Genomic DNA, 19,021 nt, shown 5'->3' with positions numbered 1-19,021 from the left:
AACAAGAAAAGGGAATAACAAATAAAGAAGAAATAAGAAAAAGGGGGAATAGCTCTATTAAATGTACACAGCAAATATAGTGATAGATCATCAGGCTATTTATTATTTGTCTGTTTTAGAAAAATATTTTAGTAAAATTCAGGAGCCTCAATTTATTCTGCATGTCTAAGTCAGAATAAAGACTAGAAGGTCAGAATAACCTCAAAATATTGCTCTTTACTTGCAGTAACCCACACCCACTTTCCCAGGCCAGTTCTATGTGTTCTCCTCCCCATAGCTTCACATCCCTCTGTGACCTGTCCTCTTAAAGAGCATGACTGGCTCTCCTTCCTGGGTGAGGACCACATCCGTGAAGACCTCATCAGCAAAGCTGACTAGTCAGGAAGATCACTTCAGAGAATACCTCCTTGAAAGCAGATGCTCACAGTCTTAAGTGATGGCTTTTGTGGGCTGGGACTATTGGGGTCGCAGCCCTGACCTGTCCATTGGCCTGAGGATCCCAGGGACCTGGGTTAACTGTCCCTGCTGCTGCTGTTTAAGTTGGTTGTTGTTTATATTGTTGATGATTTTTAAACCTGTTTTTCAGAATTAACTAAAATAAAGTGAGGGTCCACTAGGTGCCAGGCGCTAGATAGAATAAGCGGTATTTGTAATACATTATTTTCACCAAAAATATTCTCACAGCATTGTGGCTTTTTTTAAGGCCAATAATCCCACTGCCCAAACAACCTCTGCTGACAATGTGTTCAAGGATACACTGATTAAAAATTCAAATGATATTGAAAGATACAAGGGAAAAAAGAAAAGCCTCCTTCTGGTCTAACCACACTCATCTCCCTTTCAATAGCTATTATTATTAGTTTTATTATATGAAATTCCAGAAAAATGTTTCATTTATATACTAATGCACACACCAATGTATGCATATCCTATTTTTATACCAAAAGGGATCCTATCACTTTGTCTCCTGATAATACTGAAATCGTTTTTAGATGCTTCCTCGTAAAATTAATACTTTTCTCTCTTTATTGAAGCATTCCAGATAATAAATTAAGGATGAGTGCTAGAATATCATTTTTTAGCCCATAATGAATTAATTGATCTAAGCATTAAGCATCTACAGCTGCTATTATCACAAAAAGAGAAGCAACTAGACATTATGTGTCTCCTGATAGAAAAAAAAAATAGTACCACCTATGAAGTAGTCTTACCATGGAGTGAGGTGAACCCAAGTCTAATCAAGCCTCTGATCCAAATTCTAATTTATAGGAAATACAGAGGACAGAGGTGAAAGGAAAGGAGCGACACATAGCAGCAATTCACCGGAGAGTTCCGCTTTATTAGGGGAAGGTGCTGGGTTATATAGGAAGGGGCATGAATTGATTGAGGTGTCACTTCTACGGGGCTGGTGGCTGTTGGCTAGGTGCTGGGATTGGGAGCGGGGCGAGAGGTGATTGGGCTTCAGGTGGTGCCGGCGGGAACTGAGGACCCCAAAGAGAAGCTGAAAGTTTGCCATCTTACTGGTGGGGACCCTTCAAGAGGATCATGATAAACTACATCCCAGGGAAACAATCAAGAAAATCCTGACTGAGAAAAAGTAACCCAGTTTTTTCAAAAGAGGAAAAAAAAAAAAAAGGGATGGGAACATATATATTAGAGTTAAAAGACATGTAGTGGTTAAAATTGACCACTCTGTGTAGAACTTACTTGGATTCAGATTCAAAGTATTTTTAAAATATATGACACATAGATTAAAATTAAAAGTTGAACATTAACTGGATGTTTTATGAATTGAGGAACTATTGTTACTTATTTTAGATGTTACTTATTTAGATTTGGTATTATGGTCCTTATCTTTTAAAGATACCTGAAGACATATTTATGGATGAAATAATATGGTGTCTTGAATCTGCTTCAAAATGATATAGGACAGACAGCTTTGAATTGATAATTGACCTTGAGTTGATATTTGTTGAAGTCATATAACAAGTACAAGTACAAGAACAAAACATATACAAAAGTCTGTTTGTATATGTTTTAATTTCTCCATTATCAAGAATTAAAACTATATTTTCTTTAAAAGCTGCTATTACCATCTGTGCACAAATATCTTCGTGTGTTTTGTTTAGGGGTTTTTTTTTGTACTTGTATATGAAAGGGAATTTTGATAGTTGTTGGAATACCCACTAGGAAGTTTGTACCAAAATTCTTTTCCCACTAATAGTACATAAGAGCACCCTATTTCTGTAACTCTAACCAGCACTAGGTATTAGCAAAACTTTATATCTGGCCAATTTTGAATCTCGCAGTCCCCTTCAGAATCCCATGGTCCCCTCAGAGCACAATGGCGGCTGGTATCAGCATGAATGACCTCAGGCAGCTATGCCCACTTTAAGGGAAACCCCATAGCAGTGAATAGGCAGTCATTTGAGGGCCAGGGTGCCATCTGCCCCAGAGGGTGATTGAATAGCTCACAGACCTCTGAGACTTTTTAACTTTTCTTTTCTCAGTACCATTCAGCTCCTTTCTGTTTCCATAGTCACATTAGCCTAGAAACTGTTTCCATGTGTCTGGTCTCATCCTGAAAGGTCTGACCCTGCCACCTGTGTAACTTCATGCTGCTGTGCTCTCTTACTTGCCCTTTAAACACTACCCATCCTAGATTTCTTTCAATTTCCCCTTACCTACCTGAGCTGCTTCTTTCACCCTCCTCCATGTCTTTGCCCATGCCTCCCACTGCCTGGAATGCTCCTTTGCAGCTTCTCCAGGTCTCATCCTTAAAAGTCCCTTCCTCAGGGAAGCCTTCCTTATCACCACTAATGTTAAGTTAGGCCTCCTTCCATTACATTAACAGTATCTGTACTTCTCCTATCCTAACACTTGCCACACCTTATTATAGTCACTGGTTTAATATCTGTCTTCCTTTCTAAGCAGTAAAAGTTCAAGAACGCAGAAGCCACTCTGTTCTGTTTAACCTTGTATACTCACTGCCCAGCAGACTTTCTCAGAGGACTAGTCCTAAAGAACCTTTCTTATAGAACTTAGTGATATTAACAGATACTTAATCAATATTTACAAAATTAGCAGATACAAATTTTAAACCACCCATATTAAATGAATGATTAAACCGGTCTCCCTGACAGTCTGTTAGTTGGTTTCTGAAACAACGTAAACAAAGCCACCCCTCAGGCTTACTCCTTGTACCAAAATTCCTAATGAGCCATATTGTGAGCTTTGTAGCCTCCCTCTAAAAGAAGCAGGGCTCCCCAGACCACATTGTGAAACCAAAGACAGTATAAGAATTGCTGATAAAGTTTTACAATTTTCATTTCTTTCTTTTGAAAGGCAAACTGAGGCAGTGAGGAAGGACCCTGGAGGTTTGTGAGCAGGTGGGTGATGAAGTCACAGCTGTGCTTTAGAAAATTATTCTGGCAGCAGAACATTTAGGAGGTTTTGAGCCTAGAAGAACAAAAGTGAAACCCTAATACTTTCACCCACTTGACAGAATAAGTATTTGTGTATATGTCTCATTCCCCATCTGAGTTCTTTCCCAATTGAGGACAGAAAGTTTATTGTGTTTTTCTGGAATAACTATGACACAAATTTAGAGTGCATTAAAAAGGGGGACTAAAACTGGAAGTAACCCAACTACCCATCCACAAGTGAATGGATTAACAATTGTAGTGTAGTCATACAATGGGATACTACTCAGCAATAAAAAGGAATGAACTACTGAAACATGCAAGTATGAATGAATCTCAGAATCATGATGCTGAATGAAAGCCAGACACAAATATATATACTGTCTGGGTCCATTTACATAATATTCTAGAAAATTCCATCTATAATGACATAAAGCAAAACAGTGGTTATTTGAGGGTAAGGATGGGGGCAAAGGAGGGCACTGTTGAAGGGAAAAGGAGGAATGAATTATAAAGGGACACTAGGAAACTGGGGATCTGGTGATGGTATATTCATTATTTTGATTGCGGTGATGTTTTCATAGGTATGTATGTATGTCAAAACTTAGCAAATTGACTTCAAACATGTGCAGTTTGTTGTATGCTAATTATACCTCTGTAAAGTTGGCTTTCTTAAAGTAGAGGTGGTATGGTAGAGAAATGAATTAAGAGGTGTTATTTGAGCTGGAAGATATGGCGTTGGCTTGAAAGAAAGTTCTGGCCAAAACAGAAAGGACAATCCAGTCTGGACCTGGGAAAGAATACATGGGTTTAGGGAAAGGTGAATAGACCATTTTAACCAAAGCAGAAAACCTTACAGGAAAGCAGTAGGATAGAGCTATAAAAGAAGGAAGAGGCAGACTATAGAGGCCCTTGAATATCAAGTGTTGTAAAAGCTTGCATTGGAATGCAGTTCCACTACTTACTTACTTCCTAAACAATCCTGGACAAATCGTGTAACTTCTCTGAGACTTACTTTCCTTTACAAAATAAGAAAGTTAAAAATAGAACCTATCTTAAATGGTGGCAGTGAAGATTAAATGAAGCAATGGGTGTAAACCACTTAGAAGAGGACCAGGTAAATAGTTAACTGCTCCCTAAGTAGAAGCAATTTTTATTATAGCAATTATTGTTATTAACCGCAATATAAGCAAATGTTTATAGATGTTTGAGCAGGAGAAAGAGGGTTCTTAAGGTTCTAATCTCACCATCATTAATTACGTCCCCTCCAGGGTTAGAATACCAAACTCTGTCACCTCTTCCCCATTCCTCACTCTGTAACTTCCTTCTTGGTAAACACCATGCCCAAGAGGAGCCTGAAACCAGGACCTGAGAGCCTTGGGCAGGGATTCCAACAGTGAGTCCTACCACTGTGGATTCAAACTGATACTGGAAATCTTGTTTGCTGAGTTGAAGAATGAACTTAGCAAAAACACCCAAGGTAGGAGAGCCAGGGCAGAGGCTTTTATTTGGAAATAAAGTGAGAGGAAAGAGCTCCTGGCTCACTCCAGGAGGGAACAAGAGAGCCCGGGGTAGTGTGTTGTCTAGGGGATTTAGAGGCAGTTGAGGATTTGGGGGAACTGAGGGCCTAGGGTGTGGAGTTGTACCACCTGCCCTGCCCTCAAGGTGGACTGGGTTGTTGTCCGTTTGCCAGGGCTGTTTACAGTGAAGTCACTGGTTATGCTGATACCCTTGCAGAACACTCAAACATTCCAGGCCAAGTTGCCCCTGGCCTTTTGAGCTTTAACTGATCTCACTGAAGATGTCTGTATTCCTAGTCTGGTATCTTTACCCTAGAGAATTAGTGTGACCTTGACTTTGCATAATGCTAAACACAGAGTTTTGATAGGGACTTTACATTGTTACATTGGTTTGACTGTAAATATCTTGCCTTGCTTTTTCCGGAGGCCGTCACCCTACTCTGACTACACCCACTGTCCCTGTCTCAAAACTATACCAAGTTGAGATGTGGCCTCTGGGATGGAGAACCAGAGCCCCCAGTACCATCCTCAAGGCTTTCAGCCGCCACCACCACCATAGATTTATATCCAGGGTGCACCCTGAAGAGAATAAAGCAGGTGATATTTAAAGATTTTTCCCCCCTGCAGGGAGGGGTCCGGATTTTCAAAAAGTAACCTTACTTTCTCAAGTCCCATAAGCTCTGACCTAGGAGTCTATTCTGGAGAGTTTCTGAGGAGAAGCCTCTCTGTGTCTCAGTTTCCTCATCTGTAAAATAGGAGGTAATAATGTTAACAATTTCATGAGGCTCTTGTGAGGGTTAAATGAAAAGTATGTATAAAGGGCCTAGAACACTGGCACGTAGTAAATGTTCTGTGGGTGTAGCTGAACTATTTGAGAATGTTGTTTCTTCTATCTTGTTTAAAACATGTATTTGTGGTCATGTATTTTCAAATTACTAAGCATTAATCAGTGCCCTCATAACAGGCTATTTTAGCCCCAGTGCACTTCTGGGGTAAAGTCTGTCCAATGCCTATAAATAATTCATTCTCCAAGTCAGAGGCTCCCAGGACTTTGCACAGACCCAGCAGTGGTTGTATCTGTTAACTTCATTTAATTAAAAAATATTTTGCAGTTTAAAGAATCTAGCCAAGCTTTTTAATTGGTAACTTTATGAATAACAACAGTATCTACACACATTTGAAAACACACATAAGAAGGAAACAAGATTTATTCAGTCTGCAATAATGCCTGGAGTTCATTTGGATTCCTCAAACGCTGCAATCAACTCCAGGACCCATTAGCCAAGCACAGTTGAATAACAAAATCAAGAATTGGACGAAAATATTTAACATTCTGTAATTATACAAAGTAAAACTAAAATACAATTGTCCTGGCATCTGAGGATACAAAGGTAGACAATATTAGCTGCATGACCTGTGGACCAATCACTTGACATCTCAATCTCGTTTGTGAAAGGATATTAACCTCGCCTATCTTAGTCCATTTCACAGGGTCTTCTGTAAAGCAAACAAGATGGTGAGTATAAATTAAAAGGTCATGTCGGTGGAGAACAGGATTGCGCGGTGGAGGTGGTGGCGGGGGTTGGGGGAGCGCTATAATAAAAAAAAAAGAAGGAAAAAGATCTTCCCAGTGGCCAATGCTCTGAGTTTAATGAAAATCCAAGAGGTAAATTACGCTAAACCAAGGGTAAAGGGAGGCTCTATCACTGCCACCTCCTCTTTGTCACAAAAAGATCTTAGCAGGGGCTCCTCCCAGCCGTTGCCCTGAGGTGACCATGGACAGACTTGTGGAAGGAGCTCCAGAAACATTTCCTTTTTCATGTCTTCACATACATCTAATGGAAATGAGCCACACGCATCCATCCACGGAAGCGATTAAAAAAGGGGTGGGATAAGAAAAGTAATTCAACAAATATTAAAAAGTACTTAAGTGTCCACTGTGTGCCAGGCACTGATTGGCACTGATGATATTGAGGAAAAGGAGACTGGCAAATCAAACCGGAAAATAAACCAATTTCCAATAGCTGCTAGGAGGAAGACAAAACAGTGAGGGACAAGGACAGGTGGACACGAGCGGCAAAAATTCCTGACTGGATGACTTGGAAAGATCTCAGGTGATTTTTAAGCTCAGACCTAAACGACCAGCGGCTTGCAGAGATCAGCGGTTGGCGCGTTCCAAGAAAAACTATATGCAAAAATGATCCACAAACCGAGAAATAGTATTAAGATATCAAAGCCTCGAAATGAGCGGCGGATGCCAGAATTTACGAATTCCTGAGTGGCGCGCGATTTTAAATATTCATATCGCTCAATCAGGGAAAGCCTGGGACCTGGCAGCGCTGGCTCCGCCCGAAATGCCCAGAAAAGCTGGTGTCCACATGAAACCACATCGCAGACCAGAACTGGTGACCCAGCACCCCAGCAGCTACCAAACTGAGAAATTCCTCGAGGCGGTGACGCAGTGTTCCTGGAACCCGGGCTTGTGTCCTGGAATCCTTCACTTAGATAGATGATGGCCGGACACCACTCGTTTCAGAACGTCGACAAAACATAGACCTAAGTCACAACAGGACAATAGTCGGGAGACAAAGCGGGAGAACCGTTTCTCAATATCCTAATTCGGACCGATTCGTAGAAATGCTCAGCAGCACAGGAGGACGTTAAGACGTGCCCTACAAACAAAATCAAGGCCAGTCACGCGCGAGGAACCTCGGCAGAGCTGTTTTTTAAACACTTGTGCTGTTTATCCTAACCTTCAAGTAGAGTAACTTACTGTGGTAACTGAAAGGGAAAAGTGAAAAGCTCTTTTCTGGTGATGAGGTGGGTGGCTCTGAAAAGAGCCTTTAGAGTCAAGCGGCCGCGAGTCGTGCGAGCGCCATTCCCAGCGGGGACTCACTTGGAGCTGGTGTACTTGGTGACCGCCTTGGTGCCCTCGGACACGGCATGCTTGGCCAGCTCGCCGGGCAGCAGCAGGCGCACGGCCGTCTGGATCTCCCGGGACGTGATGGTGGAGCGCTTGTTGTAATGCGCCAGGCGGGACGCCTCGCCCGCGATACGCTCGAAGATGTCGTTAACGAACGAGTTCATGATGCCCATGGCCTTAGACGAAATGCCGGTGTCGGGGTGCACCTGCTTCAGCACCTTGTACACGTAGATGGAGTAGCTCTCCTTGCGGCTGCGCTTACGCTTCTTGCCGTCCTTCTTTTGGGCTTTGGTGACAGCTTTCTTCGAACCCTTTTTGGGCGCAGGAGCAGACTTCGCAGGTTCTGGCATTCTCGAACACCACACAGGATAGCAAAAGAAAGAAGTGAGAGAATGGGCGGGCCTGATCCTTTTATAACCATCATATGCAAATTAAGGCTCCAAAAGTCTTTGGTTTCCATTGGGCCATGAAAGTATATTGCATTGTCAGTAATAGCTACGTAACAACACCCTTTTGACCCTATTGGCTGTATCTGGAACCAATTTAGGACCAATGAAAAACTCCTTCTTGACCCCCACCCCTAGAAAAGCTTATAAAGGCTTTCCACTTGGTCTTCTTTCACTTATTTTGTTGCGAGGTAGGAGGTTTAGGTGTTTAAGGGTGTTGCTTTTGTTCTCGGCCATGTCCGGCCGAGGAAAGCAAGGCGGCAAGGCCCGCGCTAAGGCCAAGTCGCGCTCGTCCCGCGCCGGCCTTCAGTTCCCGGTGGGGCGAGTGCACCGCCTGCTGCGCAAAGGCAACTACGCCGAGCGAGTGGGGGCCGGCGCGCCAGTCTACATGGCGGCGGTGCTCGAGTATCTGACAGCGGAAATCCTGGAGCTGGCGGGCAACGCGGCCCGAGACAACAAGAAGACGCGCATCATCCCCCGTCATCTCCAGCTGGCCATCCGCAACGACGAGGAACTGAACAAGCTGTTGGGCAAAGTTACCATCGCCCAGGGTGGCGTTTTGCCCAACATCCAGGCTGTTCTATTGCCAAAGAAAACCGAAAGCCACAAAGCTAAAAGCAAATAGGTTTTTAGGTTAACGGCACTTAACAAAGAAAGGCTCTTTTTAGAGCCACCCAAGTTTTCTTAAAGAGCTAGTGCACTACTTAGTGGTTAGCCCTTCACTTGACACTTTGGTGGCTCTTAAAAGAGCCTTTGAGATGAGTGGGAGTGGTTGTCAGCCCTCCTGATTACTTGTTCTTGCCAGGTTTGTGACTCTCCGTTTTCTTAGGCAACAAAACAGCCTGGATATTGGGCAAGACTCCGCCTTGGGCAATGGTGACACCCCCAAGTAACTTGTTGAGTTCTTCATCGTTTCTCACGGCTAGTTGCAAATGGCGAGGGATGATGCGCGTCTTCTTGTTGTCTCGGGCCGCGTTGCCCGCCAGCTCCAGGATTTCCGCTGTCAGATACTCGAGCACCGCCGCCATGTAGACTGGCGCGCCGGCCCCCACTCGCTCGGCGTAGTTGCCTTTGCGCAGCAGGCGGTGCACTCGCCCCACCGGGAACTGAAGGCCGGCGCGGGACGAGCGCGACTTGGCCTTAGCGCGGGCCTTGCCGCCTTGCTTTCCTCGTCCCGACATTACGGTTAAGAATGCAATTAAAGCTTTCAAGAAGGATGTGGAAAGGATACCAATTTGATGTAACTTATACGAGCTGCGGGAGGGGAGAAGAGAAGAGTTTGATTGGCTAAACACGGAACCCGAACCAACAGCCAATAGGAAAGCAGAAAGCAGGCTATTCGTTTGCGTCCCGCAGTACGAGGAAATGACGGACTCATAAGTCCCTACCAATCGCTAGGAGCTACATTAAGGCCCTTTATTTGCATGGCAGGACTTTTAAAGAGAGAAGGCTTTCAGACAAAACGCTTTGTTTTTCCTGAGTGGCAGTTTCTTTCCGGGTCACAGTGGTACTTTTCCGTTTGGGAGCTGGAAAAGAACTTACAAGGACCCGAAGGGCTGCAGAGGGTCTGCAACAGATGCAGTTACTGCCTCTCAAGGGTTCGGGATTCTGAAGCCGATTATCCGCTTGAGCTTTAAAGTCCCTCCAGGTCCCGTCCTTTCTGTCTTATCACAGCCAAATTACCCTAAAGAATATGTTACAAGGCCGTCTCTTTTCTCCAATTTAGAAGCTGCCGGCAGTGTGACTTCGCCCTACCCCGACCCGCCTCCGTTCCTCGGAATCCCAAGTGGCACCAAGTGCTAGATTTGTTTTCCTCCTTTTTACCTCCAGGAGGCGTCCGACACCGCCATGAAACTTGCTCCCTTGGCTTTCGACATGTCCTCTGACTTTGCTTATCCTGCTTTTATTCAACTCTGCCATTCCTAAATCTGCGTGTCTATTCCGCTGCCCTAATCCTAAATCTTAAATTCCTAAATCCGCATGTTTATTTCTCTGACCAATCCTAAATTCCTAAATAGGGCTCTGCGTCCCTATACGCTCTCCCTCAATTCTTCACTCTTCTCATAAGGAGTCTTAACAAATTCCGTGCTATCCTAACATCCAAATTTGTTTCAGAGTCTCAGACTCGCATACCAAATTGCTTACCGGATACTTCAATTCATTTGTCTCAACAACTCGACCTATTCAAAAGCAAACTTACCCAAACAATACGCACCCTCCTCTCTCTCTTTCCTCTTTCCCCTATTGCACCAACAATCTTCTAGGTACCTAAGGCAGAGTCTCCTTGTAAGTCCGGGGAGAGGAAATTCCGGAGCAAAATACCTCTAAAAACCGAAATCAGTCTAAGGGAGAAATAAAGTTTAAAATCCATGTATTGCTTAGAAAACTGCAGTCCAGCCCATCTCTCTCTACTGCTCAAGCAGCAGCAAAACCGGTCCTCCCCCTCACCTCTCAGGTACAGATAAGCCCTCCGTAGCTAACAAGGCATGGTGATGCCAAGGTTCTTGTTCATGAAGCCGAAGAATGAGCTTCCCAAACACTCAAGGTAGGAGAGCAAGGTACAGGCTTTTATTTAGAGATAAAGTGAGAGGACAGAGCTCCCTGCTCAAGCCAGGAGGGGACAAGAGAGTCGTGGTTGGCTCATTGTCTAGGGGTTTTATGCGCAGTTGAGGATTTTCAGGAATGAGGTTAAAGGGTTAGGGATGTAGATTTGTTGAGTGGTCCCAGAATGCTCATTTTTGATGAGTGATAGAAGAAATTTTCTGCTCTGATTCTTTCTCAAGAGAGCAGTTTCCCTCTGGGAGCATGTCAATTAAGACTGCCTACCCTGCCCCCAAGGTGTGCTGGGTTGTTGCTGTTTGCTGAAGTTAAGAATCTTACTTCTTAACTTCTTGGGCTGTTTATAGTTGGGCTTGCTTACTAAATTAGTCTTTTTCCTAGGTTGCAGATTACTTGGTTAGGATCAGAGAAGAAAATATAGCACATAGGTACGGTTAAAATAAGCTGGGCCTTTCAGCAGGCTAAGGTAAATTTTACAGTGTCATGATTTTAAATTGATACAGTGAAGTCACGGTTTATGCTGAGACACTTTTCTTTATATGCAGAATGCTCAAACATTCCAGGCCAAGTTGCTGCTGGCCTTTTTAGTTTTAACTGATCTCACTGAAGATGTCTATATTCCTAGTCTGGTATCTTTACCCTAGAGAATTAGTGTGATTCTGACTTTGCATAATACTTATCACAGAGTTTCAAAAGGGACTTCTTTCCACATTGCTACATTGTTCTGACTAATTATCTTGCTCTGCTTTTTCTCTGGAGGCCCTCACCTTACTCTGCCTAATCCCATGGTACCTGTCTCAATGGTACACAGCAGCCAGTTACTTCTCTGTTAAGATGTACAAGACCTCTGCTCCTTTCCATAGTTGTGACCAGGCTCCAGCCGGCAGCAGGAGCAGCAGCAATGGCAGAAGCAATAGCCCTACGCTTTGGGCCACAGACCAGGGTCGATTCGGCCAGCAGCAATGGTGGTGCCTCCACGACCAATGAGTGTAGACACATGTCCCTCAGCACAAGCACCAGTTCTCCCCATCATTTCTTGGGGTGGCCTTCCCAAAGGTTGCACACTTTATGACAGATTTTGGGTTCAGAGGAATCCTGCCGACTGCACCAGAATGTAAGTCCAGGGAGAGGAAATCCCGGGGCAAAATACCTCTAAAAACCGAAATCAGTCAAAGGGAGATATAAAGTTTAAAACCCGTTCATTGCTTACAAAACTGCAATCTGGCCCACCTCTCTCTCCTGCTCCAGCAGCAGCAAAACAGCCGTCCCCCTCAACCCTTGGGTACAGATAAACCCTCCTAGTCCAGGTAATTACCCGCAGATATGGAGATGAACTTCTCTCCAGCCCTGAGGAATGATGCAAATGTACTAAAGCCATACTTCTTTCCACCACTGAAAGCCTATTGATATGCACATGTACTAAAGCCAGGCGACATATTCTGGAAATGTCACAGTTTTACCCACAACTTGTTTACTCATTCCTAACAACCATACTAGATTGCTCACAAAACTTTTACCAAACAATAGACAAAGTCAAGCCTCTCTTTAAGCATTTTTTTTTTCTTGACAACAGCAGCACAATCATGATAATTCTTAAGCCAAAGGATACAGCTAGGTTCAAAGTCCCATGCAGATTAAGTCCAAAACTCATCCATTCCAGCCATCACGCGGCAGCTGCAGCCAGGGAGCGCATCCAGGACACAAGGACTGTAGAAGCAAATAACAGTGTGTGGGTAAAATTGTAATTTATCCAAAGTATCTCACCTGGCTTTAGTACATACGCATATCAACAGGAACTCAAGGATGGAGAGAAGTATGGCTTTAGTGCATTTGCATCATTCCTCAGGGGTGGAGAGAAGTTCCTCTCCATATCAATGGGTAGTTACCTGGGCAAGGAAGGCTTATCTGTACCGAGAGGTGAGGGGAGGGCCAGTTTTGCTGCTGCTGGAGCAGGAGGGAGAGATGGGCTGGACTGCAGTTTGTAACAATAAACAGGTTTTAAACTTTATTTCTCCCTTTGATTTCAGTTTTTAGAGGTATTTTGCCCCAGGATTTCCTTTCCCCGGACATACATCTGGCACAGTCGGTAGGATTCCTCTGAACCCAAAATCTGCCATAATGTGTGCGACCTTTGGGAGGGCCACCCCAAGAAATGATGGGGAGAAGTGGTGGTTGCATTGAGGGACATGTGTCTACACTCGTGTGGTTGTGGAGGTGCCACCACCACTGCTGGCCACGCTGACCCCAGCCCATGGCCAGAGCCTAAGGCTGCTGCCAACTAGAGCCTGGTCACAACTATGGAAAGGAGCACAGGTCCAGTCACCTTGTTAGAGAGGCAACTGGATACTGTGTACCATGCCTTGCTGGCTATGGAGACCATCACCAGAAAAGCTCCGACCAAGGTAATTATAAGAATATAGTAATTTATCCTCCATTTACCCCATGGTCCCAAGTACAGAAGCTGGTGAGAATTATGCCTGGACTTGTCTGGGCTTGCTTGGACTTGCCCCACCTTATTTCTAAACATTCCGACCCTCCCCCAAGGCAACAGGCCAAGGGGTACTCTGCCACAATAAAAGGCACAACTCTCTACACCATGCTGCTGCTCACTCTCTCTCTGGGGGCAGCCACTTTCTCTTTCAGATAATAAAATCTCTTGCGTGGGCCCATGTCTCCTGAGTCATTCTGGGTAAGGAGGGTCGCGGCGAGATACCCTTCCCTTGGTGCCATGACTTCGGATGAGGTTCTCCCACTGATTCTGCTCTTTCTCTGGGAATCTGAGCTGCTCTGGGAACCCTCACTGCCCAATCCTCCTCCATGGGCTCACCGTCCATTTCCCCAGTCACTCATCATCTCGCCCAACACCATCCTTCGATTTGGTGAGTCTCCCCTTCATGGTCGACTTAAATGTCCCTTTGGAACCTGGGAAGTGACCGTTGAGTGTCTGGCACCCCCAAGGGCTCCTCCAGGATAGGAGCACCGCCAACCATGACTTTCAGAGTCATGGTTGATCCCCATAGTCGACCCTTCTCTGCCTCCCCGTGGTGAGAATCCTCATTCACTGAGGCCTATTCTCCCTTTACTCGTAAATTCCTGGTACCAGGTACTGAGCCTCCTTGGTGTTTTCACCTCAACAACTCAGCTAGAGGTGGTGACGACCCCTCTAGGTCTGGTCTTCTCCATGACCTTCTCAATCGCTCTGGGACACCTCAGCAACTTGTGAATGGTCTCATTCTCACTATGGGATCTGGCCCCTCTGTTCCCACAGATTCACCACTAGGGTGCTTACTCAATAATTTTAAACCCCTCCACCTCACTCCAGACCTCAAACCTTTTAAGCTTGTTTGCTACTGTAATGAGATCTGGCCACAATATCCCTTGGACAATCAGTCTAAATGGCTCCCCAATGGCCCTTTAGATTCTAAAATTCTCCACAACTTATACAACTTCTGTGAGCGCATGGGCAAATGGAAAGAGATCCCATATATCCAGGCTTTCTACTACCTCCGAACCAAGCTCTCTCTCTCTGTCTCTCCTGCAATTTTAAACACCTACTACTTGCCTTAAAGTCCACACCCCTAAGCTTTTTTCACATTCCCAAATGTTCTCAACTGCCTGTAAAACCCCTAGACAATGCACCACCACGCCAGGAGCTCTGTCTGTCCTCTCACTGTATCATTATAGCTTAATCTGTATGTTTGTGTGTCTAAGTTTGTAAATGAAAAATATTTCTCTACCTCCAGATGGTATTAATAAAAATTGATTTACAGACAAGCACTTGTGAAAATTGGGCATTCTAAGACTTCCAGAAAATTCTAATAGGAGATATTAAGGATTAATGCTAATTTAAGTTGAACTGAGATAGACATATCATTATGGTTATCAGCTGCCTACGTTTACCTAGTCATTTAAGTTGATGTTATCTGCTAAATCTTTCAAGAATGAAATGCTTAGAGGCTTGACTTTGTCTAATATTCAGCATAGTTGTTAACTATGGGTAAACCAAGTGTAGCAAGTGAACATCTTAATAATAATTGTGTTACAGTGTGTATACCTACCTACAGCCTGAGAATTTTTGTAGTAACCTAAAACCTTAATGTTTTGCTATGTAGACATATTTTGTGCTTAGATATTGTGCCGTAAAGCACATAGTTCCAGAAATTATAAACTGTGTTCATAAATTTTTAATCTAAAGAATGCTAGTGTAATAGTTTACAATAGCCTACTTCTCAGTGTTCACTAAAAATTAAGGTACCTAATAGTTTTAAGTTCTAATTAAAACTACTTAAATTAATAAGGAAAACATTTCTGCATGTTAAAGAATGTGTCTTTTGATAAAAGAAAATAACTTTGTTCTAAAGTACAGCTGTTTATTTAGAGGGAGAACATTGAATGTAAAAAGAAAGTTGTAGAAAGTTGGTGGAAAATTGATATAGCCATGCTGTGTGAAATTAAAGCAAATAAATCTCAGTGTCAAGTACACAGCAAAACGAGAATCCTTTGTTAAAGGAACAAAGATTTATTAGTCAACTGTTACTGTTGAAAGATTACAAATGGTTTTCTAATTCTGTGATCAAAACAGTTTCTCATGCTTAAAGTCTCAGTGAGTTGTCTGAGTATTTAAGAAAATGAGATCTTAATATTAAGAAGACTAAAAGCTAACCTTTGTTAACAACTGTGTAACCTGTATTTCCCTTTAAAATCTTTTATTGTCATTCTGGTTAAATAGATAAGTATTGTTTCATAGTGACTTATAATTCTATTTAGGCTATTTAGGCAAGTGCCTTAAAAACTTTAGCAACTTCCCAAAATCAAATTCAAAAAGGTGTTTTTCACCTCTAGTTCACTCTGATATTTTCCAGAGAGCCCCTGGAACATGTCAGAAAAATGTTTTTTCCTCATTGAGGAAAATATTTGGCTAATATGGCTTATTTATCTGATACATATTTACAGAAAGCACTGTCAAAAGGAATGATGCTAAATTTTGTTACTGAATGTTTTATGTTACAGAAATATCCGAATTTCCTTATGTCAATTGTCTTACAGTAAGCTCTCATCAGATCTTTAACCATTGTCATTTGTAAGTCTTTTTTCACTTACAGTCACTGTTTTATTACTCAAACTAGTAAAAAATTACATTCCAGCAGAACAAATATCCTAAACTAGTAAAAATTAGATTTCAACAGAGCAGGTATTAGTTACATAAGATTAAGTCAACTAAAGAAAATGATTTTGTGGCTTTTTGTTTCAAATGTTGATAAAGTGTTTTAAGCTTTTTCTCTTAAGCTGACAAGTTTAATAAATAATAATACCTTCATAAGCAGAATTGAAACATTTATCTTTCTACCTGACCCCTCCAGAATTTAAAAAGTTTCAGTGAGTATTTTTTATATTTCATAGCAGTATGTTTATTTGCATAAACTCAATAAGAATCTGCTTTCCTTGTAACAAGACCAATTAAAAACACTGGTTATATTACCAAGGCTTTGACTGGAATGTTATACCTGAGAGACACATGCATAAACTCAGATATGAACAGCTTTAAGGAACTAAGATTGACTTTATAAAGCCAACAAAGCCCCTTAGAAGAATTGGCCTGGTACCTTGCTTACAGGGTTCCCAGCAGCCTTACCAGGTGAGTAAGGAAGGTCATTTCCTGGCAGGGACAGGAACCTCAGGAATGTCTTGGGAATCTCAAGAAGAGAGGAATTCACCCAAATCTACAGGTACTGCAGGCACAACCTAATGGCAAGTCTGGCTTGGCTTTCTGGCCTCAAGAAGCCTTTAAAAGTACAATCTGAAATTCCTTATAAAAAGTTACAGCAAAGTACATTTAAAAGATCCTATGTAATCTATTGCTCTTCTTGCTGCACTTATGCAAATAATCAAGCCAACTGTTAAATGTTTTCTTAATCTGGCTACTTCTAATAAAAATGAGGGTGATTTTAGAGAAAAGTATTGTTTCAATAATTCAGTCTTATCTATACTAAATCCTAATACCATTGACATGTAAACTCGATCCAGAATTCTAGTTTCCCTGTAATATCTGGCTATGATTCTCAATTAGAATATTCGTGTTTCTAGTTCTCATATTCAGCCATGCATTCTTAATCTCATCAAGTTTGTCCTTCCAGAATGGAAAATCCAACTCCAGATGTTGCTACTTAACCTAATAACACGATTTGTTCTATCTTGCTTAGAAGCCATAAAACTGCAAATAGTAATAGTAATAGAAATGAAACCCAGAATAGAAGCGCTAATTTTCCAAGGCCCTCTCAAATGACCAGTAATACAGACCTAACTGCACCCCATACTGTGCCCCCTCTCAGCATGATGCAGCCAGAGCAGTCATTGCCCCCTTTCCCTAGCAGCAGCTAAAGTCTCTATCTGTAGAGGGGGGAATGAGACAGGGACCATTGGGCTTAGACCAAATAGGGTAAGAGCCTCTGGAAAAAGCAAGGCAGGATATTTGCAGTCAGAGCAATGTAACTACATGCTAGGAAACCCCCCCCCACTAAAACTATGTTGAACATTAAGCTCTAGAATCACTCCAGTGAGATCAGTTAATGTTCCCCCAGATAAAGAAGAGTAGCACATGTTTTATTATGCTAATCACTTGTAATCGTGTATAAGATTCACTTTAGCATACTAAAAGGCCCAGGCCTATGTAATGTCTTTCCTCCTTCAGATCTGACGAGGTAATTTTGCAAACTGAGCAACTAATTTAGCATGCAGACCCAGCTGTAGATGGCATAGTAAAAGGCAGGAAAAATTCCATCTTAAAGATTGCATTTTAACACCCAGGAAGTTTAAGAGGCAGGATTCTTTAGCAAATAGACAATACCTCAGCCCACCTTGGGGGCTGAGCAGGCAGCCTTTTGATATGCTCCCAGACCAAGATGCTGGTATCCCAGAGAAAAATCAAGGCAGGAAATTCCTTATGTTAATTTTTTATATTCAGAGACCACTTAACAAGTCCTTTCCCAAGGCTTTAAAGATAGTCCCCACCTTTTTGGACGGGCTCTAGCACAAGACCTCAAATCCCTTACTCTCTCAAGCTCCACCCTCCTTCAATATGTAGGTGATCTTCTCCTGTGCAATCCCTCCCTACAAACCTCTCAACAGGATACCATTCTCCTTTTAAACTTTCTCCCAGAACATGGCTATTGGGTTTCACCCTCCAAAGTTCAGCTGTCTGCACTCAGGTCACATACTTGGGAGTTCAGCTCTCCCCGGCTACAAGGCTATTACCATAGACAGGAAAAAAGTTTTCCAAACCATGCCCATTCCAAGTAACAAAGATGAAATTCTCTCTTTCCTGGGTCTTGCTGGGTTCCTTCATTCATGGATCCCCAACTTTTCACTCCTGGCCACGCCCCCATATGAAGCATCCTGAGGACCTCTCGCTGAGCCCCTCCTGATGCCTGTGGGTAAGCCCTTTTATAGACTCCAGCTGGCCCTTCCACAAGCCCCCGCTCTGCACTTGCCTGATCTCACACGCACCTTTTCTCTATATGTCTCAGAAAAGCAGGGCTTTGCCCTGGGAGTTCTGGGACATATGTTAGGACCGTCCTTTGCCTGGTTGCCTATCTTTCCAAAAAACTAGATCCTACTATTCGGGGATGGGAGCCTTGGCTGCGTGTCCTAGTAGCAGCTGCCGTCCTCATTTAAGAATCCAAAAAACTCCCCTTCAGGTCAACCACAACTGTTTTCTCCCCTCATCCTCTTTCCGAAATTCTTACCTACAAAGACCTGCAGACCCTTTCCCGCTGAAGGATTCTATCACTTCAGGTTGCCCTAGTTGAGCACACCTCCCTCAATTTCAAAACCTGTCCTCCCCTTAATCCCTCCACCCTTATTCCATTACCTCCTAATTCACAGGCAGGATCACAGCCCCCCCTTCCATGACTGTTTACAAACTCTAGATGAACTCCTACCCTGTTCCTCCCACATTCAGGAGGGCACCCTTCCTCAGGCCACATATACCTGGTTTACTGATGGCAGTTCCTTTATCCATGAGGGTGTTCGACAGGCAGGATATGCCATTGTCTCTCTGGACAAAACTATCAAGGCAAAGCCCTTACCTCCTAACACTACAAACCAACAAGCAGAACCAATTGCCCTTACCCGTGCCTTCACCTTGGTGCAGGG

General features: G+C 43.1%; 3 protein-coding genes across 3 annotated transcripts; 1 reads left to right on the top strand and 2 right to left on the bottom strand.

The window, feature by feature from the left end:
- Positions 1 to 6,132: 6,132 nt before the first annotated feature.
- H2BC21 (H2B clustered histone 21) lies at positions 6,133 to 8,258 on the bottom strand. Its single transcript, XM_017640983.3, has one exon. The coding sequence runs from the start codon at positions 8,213 to 8,215 to the stop codon at positions 7,835 to 7,837; it is 381 nt and encodes a 126-aa protein (XP_017496472.2). The 5' UTR covers positions 8,216 to 8,258; the 3' UTR covers positions 6,133 to 7,834.
- A 4-nt stretch (positions 8,259 to 8,262) lies between these two features.
- Positions 8,263 to 8,989, top strand: LOC108384133 (histone H2A type 2-C). Its single transcript, XM_037024914.2, has one exon. It carries the CDS (start codon positions 8,418 to 8,420, stop codon positions 8,934 to 8,936), a length of 519 nt encoding a protein of 172 aa, XP_036880809.1. The 5' UTR covers positions 8,263 to 8,417; the 3' UTR covers positions 8,937 to 8,989.
- Positions 8,990 to 9,072: 83 nt separating this feature from the next.
- Positions 9,073 to 10,275, bottom strand: H2AC21 (H2A clustered histone 21). Its single transcript, XM_037024915.2, has one exon. The coding sequence runs from the start codon at positions 9,490 to 9,492 to the stop codon at positions 9,100 to 9,102; it is 393 nt and encodes a 130-aa protein (XP_036880810.1). The 5' UTR covers positions 9,493 to 10,275; the 3' UTR covers positions 9,073 to 9,099.
- Between the last annotated feature and the right edge of the window lie 8,746 nt (positions 10,276 to 19,021).

This window comes from Manis javanica, chromosome 4 (genome assembly GCF_040802235.1).
Source record: "Manis javanica isolate MJ-LG chromosome 4, MJ_LKY, whole genome shotgun sequence".
In the NCBI taxonomy this organism is placed as follows: domain Eukaryota; kingdom Metazoa; phylum Chordata; class Mammalia; order Pholidota; family Manidae; genus Manis; species Manis javanica.
The sequence above is the reverse complement of the archived record's forward strand: the minus strand, read 5'-3'. Positions and strand labels throughout refer to the sequence as shown.

Excerpts from the sequence above, each read along its gene's own strand:
- H2BC21 (XM_017640983.3), bottom strand. The coding sequence starts at position 8,215 with ATGCCAGAACCTGCGAAGTCTGCTCCTGCGCCCAAAAAGGGTTCGAAG.
- LOC108384133 (XM_037024914.2), top strand. The coding sequence starts at position 8,418 with ATGAAAAACTCCTTCTTGACCCCCACCCCTAGAAAAGCTTATAAAGGC.
- H2AC21 (XM_037024915.2), bottom strand. The coding sequence starts at position 9,492 with ATGTCGGGACGAGGAAAGCAAGGCGGCAAGGCCCGCGCTAAGGCCAAG.